At 40.1% G+C, this 16090-nt stretch overlaps 1 protein-coding gene across 5 annotated transcripts; it reads right to left on the reverse strand.

The window, feature by feature from the left end:
* Window positions 1–304: 304 nt before the first annotated feature.
* LOC110955339 (sodium-dependent phosphate transport protein 2B-like) lies at window positions 305–15174 on the reverse strand. Of its 5 annotated transcripts, none has more exons than XM_022200280.2 (16): window positions 14711–15174; window positions 14355–14483; window positions 14077–14162; window positions 7448–7612; window positions 6970–7017; window positions 6745–6876; window positions 6519–6647; window positions 5710–5853; window positions 5400–5511; window positions 5101–5296; window positions 4902–4997; window positions 4554–4644; window positions 2404–2571; window positions 1990–2106; window positions 1778–1902; window positions 305–1328 (listed from the first exon to the last, which is right to left on the reverse strand). In XM_022200280.2, exons 5-16 carry the CDS (start codon window positions 7013–7015, stop codon window positions 780–782), a joined length of 1905 nt encoding a protein of 634 aa, XP_022055972.2. In that variant the 5' UTR covers window positions 7016–7017; window positions 7448–7612; window positions 14077–14162; window positions 14355–14483; window positions 14711–15174; the 3' UTR covers window positions 305–779. The 5 variants fall into 5 exon arrangements, with proteins under 5 accessions (XP_022055972.2, XP_022055968.2, XP_051803676.1 ...); XM_022200276.2 differs by having other exon boundaries at window positions 6970–7021; XM_051947716.1 differs by having other exon boundaries at window positions 6970–7021; window positions 14077–14483.
* Between the last annotated feature and the right edge of the window lie 916 nt (window positions 15175–16090).

Below are 16090 nucleotides of genomic sequence, written 5' to 3' on the forward strand. Positions count from 1 at the left end.
AAGATCGAACCGGATTATGTTGCTGCAATTAAGTTGTAGTTAAACTTTGTTTTGTGTTTCTGTCTGCAGTCCTCGCAAACTTGCTGTTCAAAGGCGCATCAAATATGAAAGTGGGAATCTTATCTCCACAGAGGCCATTTCTTTTCGCATGCTTACAATGTATCTTCTAAATAAATTGATTAAAAGGTCCTATCAATAACTATAAAAACTCAGACTTTTTGGTCAAGTCTAGGTTATTCACATAAGCGTTGCAAGCAGATGAAAAAAAGGAACAAAACTGCACTTTAAAAATAGCAATTTTATTATTTACATATTATTTTTTATTGTTATTTACATTATTACATCGTATTAAATACTGAAAGATAACACAACATGTTAATAATATTATATCTTAAATGCTACATTAAACATCTGACGGTGAAATGGTCAGAGTTGACAATAAAACCACATTCCACATAAAATATAAAAATACATCCCAGCATTCGCAGCCACCCATAGTTATGTCATAGCAGACAGCGAATCTGGGCAAAATATTGAAACCATTATAGAATGCATATCACATGCCCAGCAACAGTGGGTTCATAAGAATATATACAACACCTCTGTTCATACTCTACAGCAAGATAGCAACAGTGTTTACTACGGTGCTCGGTGTATCATCCGATAAAAGGGAATCAATGACATACCACAACCTGAGAAGTGATAAACAATTACAAGTGTGCTACAAGTACATTATTGCATTTAGCATTGCTTGCAGATGCAAATTTAATTTAATAACATTATATACGTGTTGATTTGCCATGCTCTTCGTCTTTAGACATGGCTGGATTATCGTACATCTCCAGGCTCGTCTTGCTGTTTCTCCTGATCTGTTCAACCTCCTCATTTTTTTGGCAGCAATGGCAGCATTTGCAGTTTTTGCAGCAGCAGCAACAACGTGTGCCACAGAAGGTTAAGGACGAGGTCACCATTCTGTCCCACGGTGCCATGGAGTGCATGGGCCGCGGCAAGAAGTTCCAGTTTCTCAGGACCTTGGGCAGGTAGCGGGGCCAGCGGGACTGCATCACATTGACGATAATCACAAAGACAAGCAGAACAACGATTGGCACGCCGACGCCAACCAGCACTTGCCAGCCTGCCAGCGATAGGGCGAATATAAGCAGAGGTAAAACCAAGAAGCACAGGATAAGGTAGAAGGCAGCAAACCAGCGGTATTTGGCGGTTCGGTTTCCGAGCCCTCTTGCCAGCCTGATGGGCACTCGCATGAAGGGGATTGGGTACCACAATATGATGCCCATGATGTTGAAGAAGAAGTGGCAGATTGCAATCTAAACAAAAAATACACACACACAAAAAAAAATCACATGATAAACAAAGCTTAATCAAGAAAATAGAATGTACAGCATTGTTAGCAGTTCACTGGGACCGAACATAGGTGCTAAAATCCTCACAATACATATTAGCTTTTAGCTCTTTTATGTTTATGTTTTGCTACATTTTCTGATGTTAGCATGCTAACATTTGCTAATTAGCAGCAAGCACAAAGAACAACTGAGCTGGTGGGATTGTGCAGATATTTGGTCTAAACCTAGTGATAAATGAAACATCAAAGTGTGGAGAACTCATCCTCAGGGGACAATGAATGTCTGGGGCAAAGTTCATCACAATCTGTCCAGTTGTTGCAGAGATATTTCAGCATGGACTAACTGACAAATCAGCTTCATTGCTAGCATGACTGTAAAGTGTCACATAACAGCAACTCTGAATTGCATCTTACCTGCAGGGAGTTGGCTAACTTGTCTCCAGGACTAGCCATAGCAGCAAGTATAGCAGTGGTTGTTGTACCAATATTGGACCCCAGGGTCAGAGGATAAGCTCTCTCGAGGCTAATGACACCAATACCTAGTGAAAGATTGGCACAATTTAACTTCTGGTATATTACAAAAGATGACGAAGAGAAGGAATATAAATGTACAAATGGCGACTTACCAACAAGTGGTGTTATAGCTGAGGTGAAGATGGAGCTGCTCTGAACAAGGAAGGTCATCCCAGCCCCGACCAGAATTGCAAGATAGCCTGTAACCCATGCGAAGGGGAAGGGGAAGTCTGTCGGTAAACAGAAACAGAGGAGGTGAGAAATAAACCCGACTAAGTGAACACAGTGTGATCCCTCGCATTATGACCACATAAACAGAGCAAAAGAGGATTTCTGTCAGAACAGTATTTGTGCCTGAGCTTTCTCTGTCACACAACAGGACTGCTGTACCTGGAGGTGAGCCAGAAGCAACAGGAAGGCTGTACCTGTGTTGCTCATCAGGCATCACCACCAAAGCAGATGTGCCGACTATCAAACAGGATGCGCAGAGAATACAGAGAAGATGCTCATTTGTCGTGTTTTTGTACCTGTGTTGAGCACCTTCTTGATGACCACAGCCACCTGTCCTTTCAGCATGGAGTTGAGCAGCTTGACAATGAGGATGAGGCAGGAGCAGAGGACAAACAAAGACACAGCCAAGAGGATGAGGCCCACTGCCAGGTCTGGCAAGTTCGCATTGACGAAGATGTGTCTGCCTGCAAAGAGATGATTGACATTTAAGTGTCCACTCTAAGCTTGCATTATGTGACAGCTAAAAATAGTCTAATGCGGGTGAGTCACTTTAAAACAAAGCACTTTGAAAAATGGAGCTGAAACAACAGGAATGTTATTTTGTGAGATAAAGAAGGGTATTCATCTGTGCTAGGCAGTAGCACCGCCACTAGATCAACTGTATTTCTCAGTAGAGGTTGGTTGATCTTGCTGTTTTCTAAATCAAAAAGCTTGAGGCTCTATGAATGATTCAGTAGTGCCATGGCACCCACGCTAAGAGGCAAATTCTGGAGCTAAAAAATGAAGGCGACACAAACGTGAACAAAAAATATTGTGCTTCTTTGAATTGCCACTTCAGGTGGCCTCCAAAAGCCAGTCAGTCCCCATAGACCCCCATGATACAATGCCCAGCTTTACAGCAGAAATAATCATGTTTACAGCCTGGTACAAAAACTATTTTGTTCTGTAACACCAATTTCCCTATTCATGACAAGTGTTCAGATTTAAATTTTTTAATAGCCCACCAATTATTACTGGATTAAGGCCTAAAGTTATGCATGTTTACAGGTGTAGCTGCTTGGAGTAACAAGTGAGTGGCTTCATAGGACAGTTTATGGCCCTGGGAGATTTGCATGACTGTACCTCTTTGCTCATTTTTGGATTAGCTGGACGTTAATAGAGTCAGGCAGTGCCAAGATGGCGACGGCTACAGCTACCACTGCTGTTCACTAAGCGTATGACTGCTGTCACGGAAGGTTTGTCCATCTTTATATTCTATTGTGTAGATGAGGTACATTTCTGAAGCGACAGGTACAGCAGAGCTTTCAATGCGGTCTGATCTAAAACTAAAGGTGATGGCACCACCATGCAGAGACATACACTCATCAGTTGCAATATTAAAACACTGACAGGTGAGCTGAATGAAACTGATCATCTCGTTAGAATGCAATGCTCATCTTCCTGTAGTCCTAGCATTAATGTGGATGTTACTTTGACACGTACCCCCCACCTAGACATTGTTACCAACTACTCCCTTCCATGACAGTGGCAAGACTCCCCCTTACCAGTGGCATCCCCCAACATGTGCCTGAGTTGTGGAGGCCCCACCCTGCAACCCACAGGACCCAAAGGATCTGCTGCTACAGTCCTGGTGTCAGAACCAACCAGGCACCCCCAGAGGTTCTATGTCATTTTGGCAGCACAAGACAGACCTACATAATATTAGGCAACTGGATTCAGTGCATGGTATGTATGTGGAACTGACGTAAGCCCTTCTGTGTAACATCACATGTTAATCTATGATTCAGTCTGCAGCTTTTCAGCAACTCTTTGCTAGCTACATGACTATCAGTGGGCAGCAAATGACTAAAATTAAACATAGAAATTAGATAAATATACAAATATAAAAAGTATTTTCTGATGTAATAAACTATTTTTGCCCTGTTAGTGTTGATTAACTTGCTGCATTTCTTTGACTTCAATATCTTGAAGTTTCATCTCTCATACAGTACTTGCCAGCATAACTCCCTCAACACTGCTGTTCATTTTCACTGTAAAACAAGCCGAGAGGTCGTGACTAGCTTCTCATCTTATCAAATTAAAAAATGAAGAGTTTTTCTGTTTAAAAAACCAAGCACCAATTCATTAACTTTAATTGGGGGCAGCATTCTTTGAAGAAGTGATCCATTTTATGGTCATGTGACACTTCACTGCGATGCTTCAGCGACAGAGCATGAATGGAGCTATTGAGCGGACAGACAGGTTGGGGGAGAGTATTTAGCTGAGTCACTACAACATCTCAAAGGTAGTCATTGTCCAGACATCAGAGGATCTAGATGAAGGAGGTCGTTGTGGCCCGAATGGCTCTCTCATGTTTCAGTGAGCTTTAGTGGATCAGGTAATCCTAATTGCTTTGTAAATGTTCTTTTTTGTACCCCCTAAAAAGGAGGCCAGGAAGCACACTTACATTTCTCTATGTTTTCAGTGAAAGTCATGTTCTTCTCAACCAAACAAATGGAAGGGGCAGTGCAGTTCGCCAGTGTCTCATTCCAGAAAGTCTGAGAGAGACGGCAAAAACAGCACAGACAGCACAGTAATTATTAATGCAGCTGCTGATAATTATCTTTTAATGACTGTACACAGAATGCCACCTTTTTAGAAAGTATGATCTAACAGCAGAATCACTGTGGTCACAATATGAGAAGGACAATATCAGTCATTAAGAGAAGCAGAGGTAACCATAGCTTGATAATGTGTTTTCACTCTTGTAGCTAATAATTTAATGCATGTGATGCAGCTCTTGTTGATTTCTTACCGTGTTTTGCTCTGTTTTGCACCATATTTTGATCAGACTTCTGTTCCTGGCCTCCGGGATACCGATGGCAATGTCATTGATAACATCTTTGTCCAGCTAGGAGAAGAGGAATTTAGGGTTTGTTTTGTTTTGTTTTTATAAAAAAAAAGGTATTTCTTATTGTAATATTGCTGCACCTCCTTCATGACTTGATAAATACCTGAATGATGGAGTCTGTGAGGGGGTCTGTGATGACGTTGAGCAATTCGGGGGCGTCCTCTCCACTCTGGATATTGAAAGACTGGATGATGAGGCGGCTGAGTTCGAACAGAGCGCCAGAGGCAACTTCTAGGGGCAGAAGAACCAGGACAGACAGCCAGTTGAAGAAGTCGTGGACAGTAGCACCTGCAAATGCCCTGGAAGTGAAGGAAAACACTCTTGAATCTTGTTGCCAGAAACGTTTTGTAGAGTTAGTTTAATCCCTTACAGATTAATAATTAATAAAATGCTCTGATTTACCTGCGGAACTCATTTCGATCTGCTGCCTGCATCATAGCCACAATAGTGTTGGTGACAGATGTTCCAATGTTAGCTCCCATGATGATTGGCACTGCAGTCTTGACTTCTAGCACTAAACAAGACGAGAAGCATCACATTAATACAGCTGCCGCTATTCACAGACTGAAATCTTCTGCCTGTCCTTGTCTTATATGATTTGAAATCCCTTCAAACTTCACACGTGTCCGAGTAGCCGAGTCAATTCATTTGTGCGCATTTCAAGTGCAAGTGTGTGCATGTGTCTTCTACGCCTGTGTGTGTGTCTGCTTACATCCAGAGGAGACCATGCTGACCACAATAGAGGAGGAGGTGCTGGAGCTCTGTACAAGCACTGTGACTAACACACCGATGACCAGGCCTGCCACGGGGTTGGACAACACAACATTGTCCTGGAAGATGTCACCAGCAGCTTTGCCTGCACACACAGACACACCCTCAGGTCAAAAACACAGAACTCCATTCACATTACATTACATTTTGTTGGACCTGGCATTATTAACCCTCGTGTCGTCCCGCGGGTTAAAATTGACCCGTTTTAAACTTTAAAAATGTGGAAAAAAAGGTTTTCACAGTGAAACTTCTAATGTCGACATTTTCAACATTTTTGGGAAATCTTTGAACATTTCTTAGTGGAAAAAAGAAATGTTAGAAATGTTTCTTAAGAACATTCACATAAAAATCAACCAAAATCCAGCGAATTTCGCTGGATTTTGGTTGATTTTTATGTGAATGTTCTTAAAGAAAATATCAGAAGTTTTACTGATATATATGTAATCACTTTAGATATTTTTAGGATTTTTTTGGAAGATTTTTACTCATTTTTAGAAAATATTTCCAAGAATTGTCTTGCCAAATTATGGGATTTAAAAAAAAAAAAAAAAAAAAAAAACTTTCAAGGAATTATCGAAATTTTCTTCCTGAAGGTTTTGCAAATTTTCAGAAATTTGGGGAATTCCTTTTGCTGAATTTTTGGATTTATTTCAGACAAGGAAACAATATATTTTGGTGCCCGTAAATGAAGACAACAGGAGAGTTAAGTAAAGAAATATGCAGAGCTAGGTGTGTTTTTTTCGTTTTTACCTCCGACTAGCTGGAAAGCAGAGCTCAGAACATCCAACGAGCAGATAAACAGGTAGAGAAATCCAAGCAGCAGAACTATCTTCACAATACCAGACAGTACTCTCATCACCTTTCCTTTAGTATCCAGCTCTGTAAGAAAGAAAAAAACACAAAGCAGTGAATCGGAGTCAGGTTTTGTGAAGGTACTGACATTACAAAGGGCAGCTAGAATGGCAAGCTGCCTCACCTGCCCACTTGACCCCAGTGTCTTTGAGCTCTGGGAGCTCCCAGGGATCCACCTCCTCTGGTTCCTCTTTTATCAGGTCCACGGTGGAGTAAGCCGGCAGGATGGCGGAATCATTAGCCTTAGCTTTGTCATCTAATTCAGGGCAGGAAGAAGGAATGTTAGGAGGAAAAAGACGCTGCAAGTAACTGTTTGAGAAAGTTGCCAAAAGAAAATAAAAGGATATACCGCGAGCATGGGAGGAATCTGTCTCCACTTCTGGTCTTGGAGCCATGACTGTCTGGGAAAAAGATACAAAAGATGGAAACAATAGAAAATTGCATGTATTTTCAAGCAGAGCAATTTAAAAGCAGTATGTGGCAGTGTTTCATAGATGATAAACTGTTGTGTCAAGAAAAACACAACGTGAAATCCTACATCCTCAACACTACTGTGTCCGATCAACCTAAACTTCCAAGGCTGACTGACGACTTAAAAAGCTCTCAGAATAAGCCAAACACAATCTTCATCACTGTCACAGTTACCACAAATACTCAGAATAGTAAAAATCTATCCCAACAGCTGTGTTTTTGCTTTTCTTTTTTCAAACGCAGGTGCAACTCATCCTCCCTGAATCATCCAGTTATTCATATCTGACAAATATCTCCTCGATTACAACAATTTTCTCATGTTACAGGAGGAGAATAGTGAGAAGTATCGAACGCACCTGTAGCTGAACCCGGAGCTGAGAGCTGAGATCTGGAGGCTTCACCTGAGCTTCACCTGTTGCTCTCAGCGAGCCGGAGCGCAGCTTTTATAGCGCAGCCAGGAGCGCACACCCGCTGTGCGCAGTGCAAAGGTCGCGCAGAGTCCAAGTACCTGGACGGTGCGTCTGTATGCGGAAGCCCATGAAGCAAAGAGGAATGATGTGGTGAGTTTTCAGAGAGAGGAATGAGGAAAAGAGAAGTTTAGTAAAGTTCATTCTGCTTTTATTTTGTAATTTAATCATTGTTATAGACATTAATAACACATTAGTCGGTTTTAGTGAGGTTACAGACCAAAATAAAACTAGCCTTTAAGTATATTGTCGGTTAACACCTGTGCAGACTTTTAATCAAAGTGCAAATGAAACCAAGCGAGCTGCCTCCTGGTGGCTGCAAATGGAACATCCATCCATCCATCCATTCTCTACATACCGCTTTATCCTCACTAGGGTCGCGGGGGGTGCTGGAGCCTATCCCAGCTGACTGGGGCGAAGGCAGGGGACACCCTGGACAGGTCGCCAGTCTGTCACAGGGCTACATATACAGACAGACATTCCCACCTACAGGCAATTTAGAGTCATCAATTAACCTCAGCATATTTCTGGACTGTGGGAGGAAGCCGGAGTAAAACCCACGCATGTACAGGGAGAACATCCAAACTCCATGCAGAAAGATCCCAGGCCCACCCCGGAATTTGAACCGGGGATCTTCTTGCTGCAAGGTGAAAGCGCTAACCACTAGGCCACTGTGCAGCCCCAAATGGAGCATTATTCTGCATTTTCTTTGGAATTTTCCTCACTGAAATATGCAAATTTCAGAGGTTCCGAGCTCCCTCAAAGAATAATCCGTTTTTTATGTCATATTTTGCACTTTTTTTGTAATTTTCGTTCTAAAAAATGCTCGATGGTTTCATCTCTCCAGGACTTTTTAACTTGAACATCTCATATCCACACAAACACAATGAAATGTAATGAGAGGTCACAAATATGCTTTCTTTTTTAGATAAAACTAATGTTCATTGCAAGTTGTCCTGACCCATGTTGTCAGATACTACAAAAAAAAAGTATGAGCTCATTTCTTTTCTGTCACACAGAATTGTACATTTCCCTATTCATTCACTTATTAATGTATTTACTTATAATTACAGCCACCAGTGAGTGCTCCCATTTAATATAATGTATAGCTCTAGTTGCATGCGTCTTATCTAAATCCATTGTCTTCATACACCGGCCCGGCCATGCACACTCACGCTCTGATCATCTCTTCCACCCACACACATGCACAGGTTTGCAGCTCCTTAGATAACATGTGCACACACACATTTACACACACAATAAACACACAGACAACCTTTCATGTTTATTGGTAACTGCATTAGTCCAAGTTTATAGTGAGAGATAGGGCAGAGATAGGGCTGTAGCAACACAGCGTATTACACATAAAATAAATGGTGTGAATATGAGTAAATGATTAAACTCCAATCTTGTTGCAGTTACTCCCAAAGTGCAATAAAATAATCAGAGTTTTAACATCGCATTGTAAAAAAAAAAGAAAAAAGAAAAAGAGGGTTCACTGAGTTGATGGAAATAAATCCACTTTACAGACTTAAAGCATTTTTTATTTCAGCTGAATTCTCAGTAAATATATTTAAATCTCTAATAACAGATGATGATTGTTGTTATTATCGCAGCACATAATTGGTACGTGATTCTTGTTTTAGTTTTCCATGTAAGCTCTGAGTGCAGCGGCTGATTTTATGGTAGATGTGGGACTTGCTTGAGTGGTGATGATGTTTTCTTCTAAAAACTGAACTTCTAATGACTTGAGTCTCTGAAAATGAACTCCAAAGGCGGCCACAAAAGTCCCTCATGCATTTAATCTACTTTGGTTGCTAGATTTAATTTTGTGTGCTCCCTACAATTTTGATCCCTCTGGATGTTTAGCTGCACACGTCTAAAAAGCCTGTCATATTCTTCTGTTGCCCCTTTTATCTCTTTTCAAGTGGCAAACTTGTAAGTGAAAAACACACCAGTAGTCTACACTGAAATGAAATTACTAAAAAAGAAAAAAAAAAGAGGCCTTCTTTGTGACTTTGCGTTTTTTTTATAGTCGTCTCAGCAGCTAATGAAACTGATCCTGTATCTTGTAGCTTCAAAACAGCAGCTCATAACCAGCAATCAATCATTATCCTGCACCGCTTGACTGCTACACAACCAATAAGATGATTGCAGCTGTAGGCTGTATCACGTACACAGGCCTCAGCAAAACAACAGGACATACAAATAAAAATTCAAACACCCACACAACAACCACACACAAACACACACACACACACACAGAAACTCTCGCTGACACAGACTTTGTTGTCTGCTAACGCAACGTGATGAATCCCTGCGGCCCCGATACAAATACAAATACAAATAATGAATAATACTTACAGGAATTATATTTGAAGATCACAGAAAGTTTTATCATGATTCAAAGATTAAGTAAAATGTGAGCAAAGCAGCACACTTTTAAAATTAAAATGTACATTACAGGAAAAACAAACTGAATCCTGAATTCATGTCATCTATTAAAAAAGCGTGCAAAAATCAGAATGCACTTTAGAATTTGAATAATTTGTTGAGACCTGACATTAAAACACATTTTAAATCACAGAAATCGTTTTGCTTCAGCAGCACAGCATTAAAAATAAACCGCAATATATTATTCCACTAGATCTTAATTGTTGTTTTAACTGACCAACTCCCTTGCTGTGGTATTGTAGTTTTGCAACTCATGGAAAAAGATACTAAAATACAAACATTGAGATTGTGACAAAAATGCATGGATGGGAGAAATTTGCCTTCAGGCCTTTCCGACAGCATTCTGTCATTCAGACATCAGTCACTTCTACGTCAGTGTTCGTCACGGCTCCATACATACCCACCACAATAACACACAGAGCCACAGTGTGTGCTGTACACGTGATTGGACAGTGCATTAGATTACGTATAATGGAAAAGGGGCGAGTTTTCCTACTACAACATGATGGACAACGTGAGGGTGTTCCAGATAAGCTTTTTTTCTCATGTTATTGTTGTTTAGAACAGCCTGCAATTGAATAGAAATGATTATGTCACAGATTTTACAGCAGCCTTGAATCATAAAAAGCAGATATTAATGAGACATCGAGCCACTGCATGTGTGGTCAGAATATTTTTTTTCAATTTGCATGTCATTGCATGCCACGTAACTGCGATGAATGACTCCCTCTCCCTGAGTTGAACCCTAATCTTAACGAACAAAAGCTCAGAAAGTGCTTAAAATGTGTAAATGTGACCCACAATTCGTGTCTGAATTGGGATAGTTTTGCTTGACCCAAACCATTCTGCAAAATCTGGCTGCCTGGCTGCATCTCATAATTATTTTGTTATACAGGAAAAATATTCTTTTTTCCCCCAATCACAATCATATTGGTGTCAGGGGTTTTGTTGTATCATTTGCATGCAGGGCAGTGAGTGCTGGAATTAAAATGGCAAACTCACAAAACACAAGAAAACAAAAATATGTAGCAGGGCTGCTTTATTAAATCCAAACACCTTCTGTAAATTTAAACTTTCAGTGGAATATATTTCTCTCCTAGAGGTGTTTGTTGTTGTTTTCCAAAATAAAGAATATTTCTAAACTAATAAATAGTACAGGATCAGGAAAAAGCACATGAAATGCGTGGTATTCCCTGCAGTCTACATCCAAAGAGTCAGACTAAATATTTTGTGCTGTTTAGATACAATTCAATGTGATCAAGTTATTCACAGCGTATTTCTTTGACTTTTTTGTTGCACACAATTTGTAACAACATTCTCCATCATTAAATTATAATTTTGTGTTTGCCTTTCTCTTAATATGATGTAATTCAGACTAGTGCTGTTCAAAGTAACACACATATTGTTCGATTCAACCTTGTAGGATTATTGTTGCAACTTTAATAGAAAAGTGACCAGAGATCATTCAGATTAATGTAAAGGAGTAAAAGGGGCCAAACACTCTGTTAAGAATAAAATGTATTATTAATTATAAAAAATCTTATCTTATTCCAGTGTTTTGGCATACTTTAGACTCTCAATCTATTTTTAAAATCCTATTTTTATTTCAGTCTCTTGCAAAGCATTTGAACTGCAGTTGATTTGTTTGAAAAGTGCTAAATTTGACTGATTAAACAGCTGAAAACACCTATTTTAACTCAAACCACAACGTTTTTATTAACTCGAACCAATAGTTTTACCACACTAAGACTGAAAACTGGAAATTATTCTTAGAAAAAGGAAAATCTAAAATGACCTAAATGTAGAAACGATTTCTCGACGTCAACATATGGTTCTGTGCAGAACACAAACTGCTGTTTCCTGGGTGAAAGTCCTGTTTGACTGGTTCATCCAGCACAGCCTCCTCCCTACATGGACTTTGCCAGTCTTTAAACTTCCCAAAGCTTCTGCTAGAAATCCCCGAAGCGAGTTGGACTTTAGTATTTCTGTCATTCACCCCAAAGCTGTGAATTGCAATAATGGAGCAACATCAAATACAATATTGTAAGAACAATGGAAACACGACGGTATATGATATTCCTTAAAATATGTGAAAAAAAACATGTTAAAGTCGGGGTCTTTTGTCTGTTTTTTTTACAACACAAACCTGTCAACCTGTACCTCATAAAAAAGCTGGAATATTGTTATAAAATGAATATATGATAAATGTTTTCCTTGTGATTGAACTAAATCCCTGATACACTTACATAATTTGAACATTACTTCATTTCACCCGAAGTAACTCTTAGTGGCTCATAATTATCTGGCAGATAAAAGACATAAAAGCCAGGTGTGGTGTATTATCATTAGCTGATTATTGATTAAATATCTATTTATCTCTCTGATAATTACCTGTGTGTGCCTAAGCCCAGAGGCTCAGCTTCTGTGCAGTTATGAGCAGTAATATTCTGTGTAATGGAAATATGATTGGCTCCAAAGGCATTTCTGGCTGCGACCTTGACCTCTCTGCGGCGTACACAGTCGTGCTCGAGTCAAATTCTTAAAGAGGCTGTATTTTAAAGTTTGCCGAGTTATTTATTGACTAACCTATTAGATTTGTTGCAGTGCTTTTCTCTCCGTGTGACTTCAGGAGACCCACATATGATGGAAAGATCGGCCGATTCTTACCTTTAACCTTTGGAATGCTGCTTTCATTGTCCCTCCACCCACATGCTGATCAAACTGCTGCATGATCAGGCCTGTGATTATGTATTTCTCTCTTGTCTTTGTCTTTTTTCCTCCGTTTTTAAACCCTATTTACTTCAAACTCGTATCATCTCCCTCCTCCCTGTATAAGACTGTATAAAGTATTCTCCTCATCCTCTTATAAGCATCTGGAATGTTTTGTTGAGGATTGTTACGGTACCAGTCAGTGATTGCCTGCAGGGCCTGTGAGTTGATGAGTCTATCTGCCATGCTGGCACAGTCCATGAAGGGTCACACGGTTTGCCCTCATGTTGAGGCTGAAGGGGTGGGAGGGGGTGGCATGTATTACTATGGTGTGTGTAGGCTGTGTTGTAATCCATAAAACCATAAAACCCAGCTGTTAAAACTCGTCCAGACTAGTTGAAGCTCCCCGGTGCGGTGAGACCAAGCAGCTATCTGGGTTACGGCCAAAGTGACACAGACGTTGGAGGCGACGGAAGGCCTGCATCTTTTTAGTCAAAAAAAGACAGTTTGAAAGATTGAAGCAAGCACTAACGACATATTTTGAATTTCCTCGTAGAAGAGCAGTGACAACTACATCATCCACTTAGACCTTTAGCAGTACAGAAAGCCCCTTTATACTTAAGATAACATATATCTGGACTTGTTAGGAAATAAAGCCAAAATGCTGTGCTGAGTTGAGTGACACCCTGCTGCCTCCACATGGTCACAGTGTAAATTCAGAGACTGTAAGCTGCAGAGGATCATTTTTTAAAATCAACTCTTTTAGGGTGCACAAATGACTATCATTCTTGAGAAACTGCATATAATTGCACCTGCAGCGACGTCCTCTCACTATGTGATGCGTGTTACATGTGGTTTATTGTGTCTGAAGCACAAAGGGGCAGCAGGGTATCAGTGAAGGTCTCATGACCCCCCTCAGTCATGGAGCCACTGAAAAAATAATCATTAACAATTCCAACATTTTCGCCAAGAGTTATCAAAAACTTTATTAGGTTAGACGTTTAATGTTTTATCAATTTTATTAGGGAAAAATCTAATTAAATCTATATTTTTAGCTGCTTTTATGCTCCGATTTACTGAGCAAAGAGTTAATTTTAACTAACTTGGTCACTGTGCTTCTTTAATTGTACATTATTTTTAGAAAAATGCAGTTTAAACCCTCACTAGTCCTATTTAAAGTCATGTTTAGTTTCTTTGACAAACACTTATATGTTGTATTTTATTTGCATCTTGACCACCAACAGCAACAATCCTACTTTTGGTTCTTGATTGTTTCAAAAGCTTTTTAAGATTCTATTAAAAATAAAGAAATTACAGTTACTTTTTGCAGGGAAAAACATGCAGAGATTAAATACCTTCACAGGCCACAGTTGTGTTTGCAGGTCTTTCCTTCAGGCAGCATATGTCACAATATACTGGATGTGTAGCCTGAACAGCAAAACTGACAGGGGAAAAGCAAAAAAGCATCAATATTTGATGACTTCTCCTGATTTTCATGGTTGGACAGTGGGAGAATGATATTGGACAAGACTTTAGTGAACAAAATTAGCAGAAACAGGATTTGGAAACTGCCCCTAGTGGGAATTACACTCATGTTTAAATCAAATTAAATATTAGATGGAGCAGAGCTTACAGCAGTCACCACCACACTTTGGTCTTTGATTCATTTCTTGTGAAGTTCCCCCATGGACCAGCAGATGGGGACAAATAAATATCAAAAGGTTTGTGTTTTTCTCAGGGTTAGAGGCAAAACTGGACTCACCTATAGAGACATATAGTTTGGTTTCACACAGTTATTGCATAAAGTTGAGATCACTTCTTTATAAAGGTTAGAAAGCAGAGAAAAGTTGTGGTTAATGAGACTACTGTGCATGTCTGAGGAAGTCTTTTCTCCACTCAACATAATTTTACAGAAACTAGATTGGGCATAGAAACACAAACTTACGTTTTAGATACTTGTGTTACATTGCAGAGACACTTAATACTCACCTAAATTTATCGGATGACTTCAGTTGCTTTGCAGACGGTATTGATCTCTGGGGGAGAATATATAATATTCTCACAAACTGTAGGCGATTCGGCATGATGAGAAAATCTGCTTTTGGTGGCCACATGACAGCTGCTTCAGCTGATAACAGGAGCAACCTTTGCACTGTGACGAACCTCAAAACAACAGAGAGCAACATCAGTGCTGGTAGAAAGAGCTCAGGTTTACAGCAGTAAAGAGTTCCTGACTTTGATAGCTGCACTGCAGGATGCTAACTTTTATAAGCAGCAGGAATCGAAAGGCCAGAGTAAAATCTGACCATAAAGCACAAAGACAAGTCAGATACAGGCCAGATGAGACCAATATGAACATTTACCAAAGTGAAAGAAAAAGACAGGGAGGGTCAATGATCCAAACCATCCCACCTTCTCAGTGAAACATGGAGGAGGTTGTGTCATGACCCAGGCATGAAGCTGCTGCTGCTGGAACCGGCTGACTCATAGCAGGATGAATTCACAAGTGCAAAGCAATTCCTGGACCTTTACCCTGCAACAACACAATGACCTCAAAAGCCCTGCTTGTGCAACCTAAACTTTTAAGAGTGCAAAAAAAAGGCTGGAAGGTCTCAGACTGGCCGAGGCAGTCATCACATTTAAACCCTCTTGAGCATTTTATCTCGTGAAAACAAGCATGAACTGCAGGCAGCTGTTCTAAAGGCTTTGAAAAGCATTTCCAAAGAAGATACTGAAGGTTTAATTTTGTCAGCGAGCAGCAGACTGGATGCTGCCATTGAACCCAGATACTGGGCTTTATCACTTTTATTTCTTTTGACATTCATCTGATAATTTCACTCAATTTTGTACTCATTCAAACAAAGTTGTGAACTTCTGGATGGCAAAATTAAATTATACAACTGATGAATTCACAGCCTTTAATTGTATAAAACGTTTACAGGCTCCTTTGACGTCATCAGAGTCCATAGAAGCACCTGATTCGGGTGCATGTTGCTTGGAGAACCCTGTTTTTATTAAAAAAGTATAAGCTGTTCATGCACCTTATCTAATTGTCACTCTCTACCATGCTAAAAATAACAGCCTGTTGTGAGAAACTGGACATGTATTTGTCAAAGGTTGCTGGTGTCTGATGCGGCGGACTGCTGAGGTCGTGCATCAAGGTAACCTATTGCCGCTATTTATCTGATATAAAATGCTGCTTTCCAGCTCAGCTCCCACCTATATCAGACAGTGCGTTCAGCGGTGCCGACACTTGGTCGACCTTGGTGGTGATTGATAGGAAATGTTAATTCGTAAGTCCTCCACATGCGCCGATGGGCAGCCATCCCTCTTTCTTCTTATCACACAGCAGGAGGGGTGAAATATGAA

Source organism: Acanthochromis polyacanthus, chromosome 4 (genome assembly GCF_021347895.1).
Source record: "Acanthochromis polyacanthus isolate Apoly-LR-REF ecotype Palm Island chromosome 4, KAUST_Apoly_ChrSc, whole genome shotgun sequence".
Classification (NCBI taxonomy): domain Eukaryota; kingdom Metazoa; phylum Chordata; class Actinopteri; family Pomacentridae; genus Acanthochromis; species Acanthochromis polyacanthus.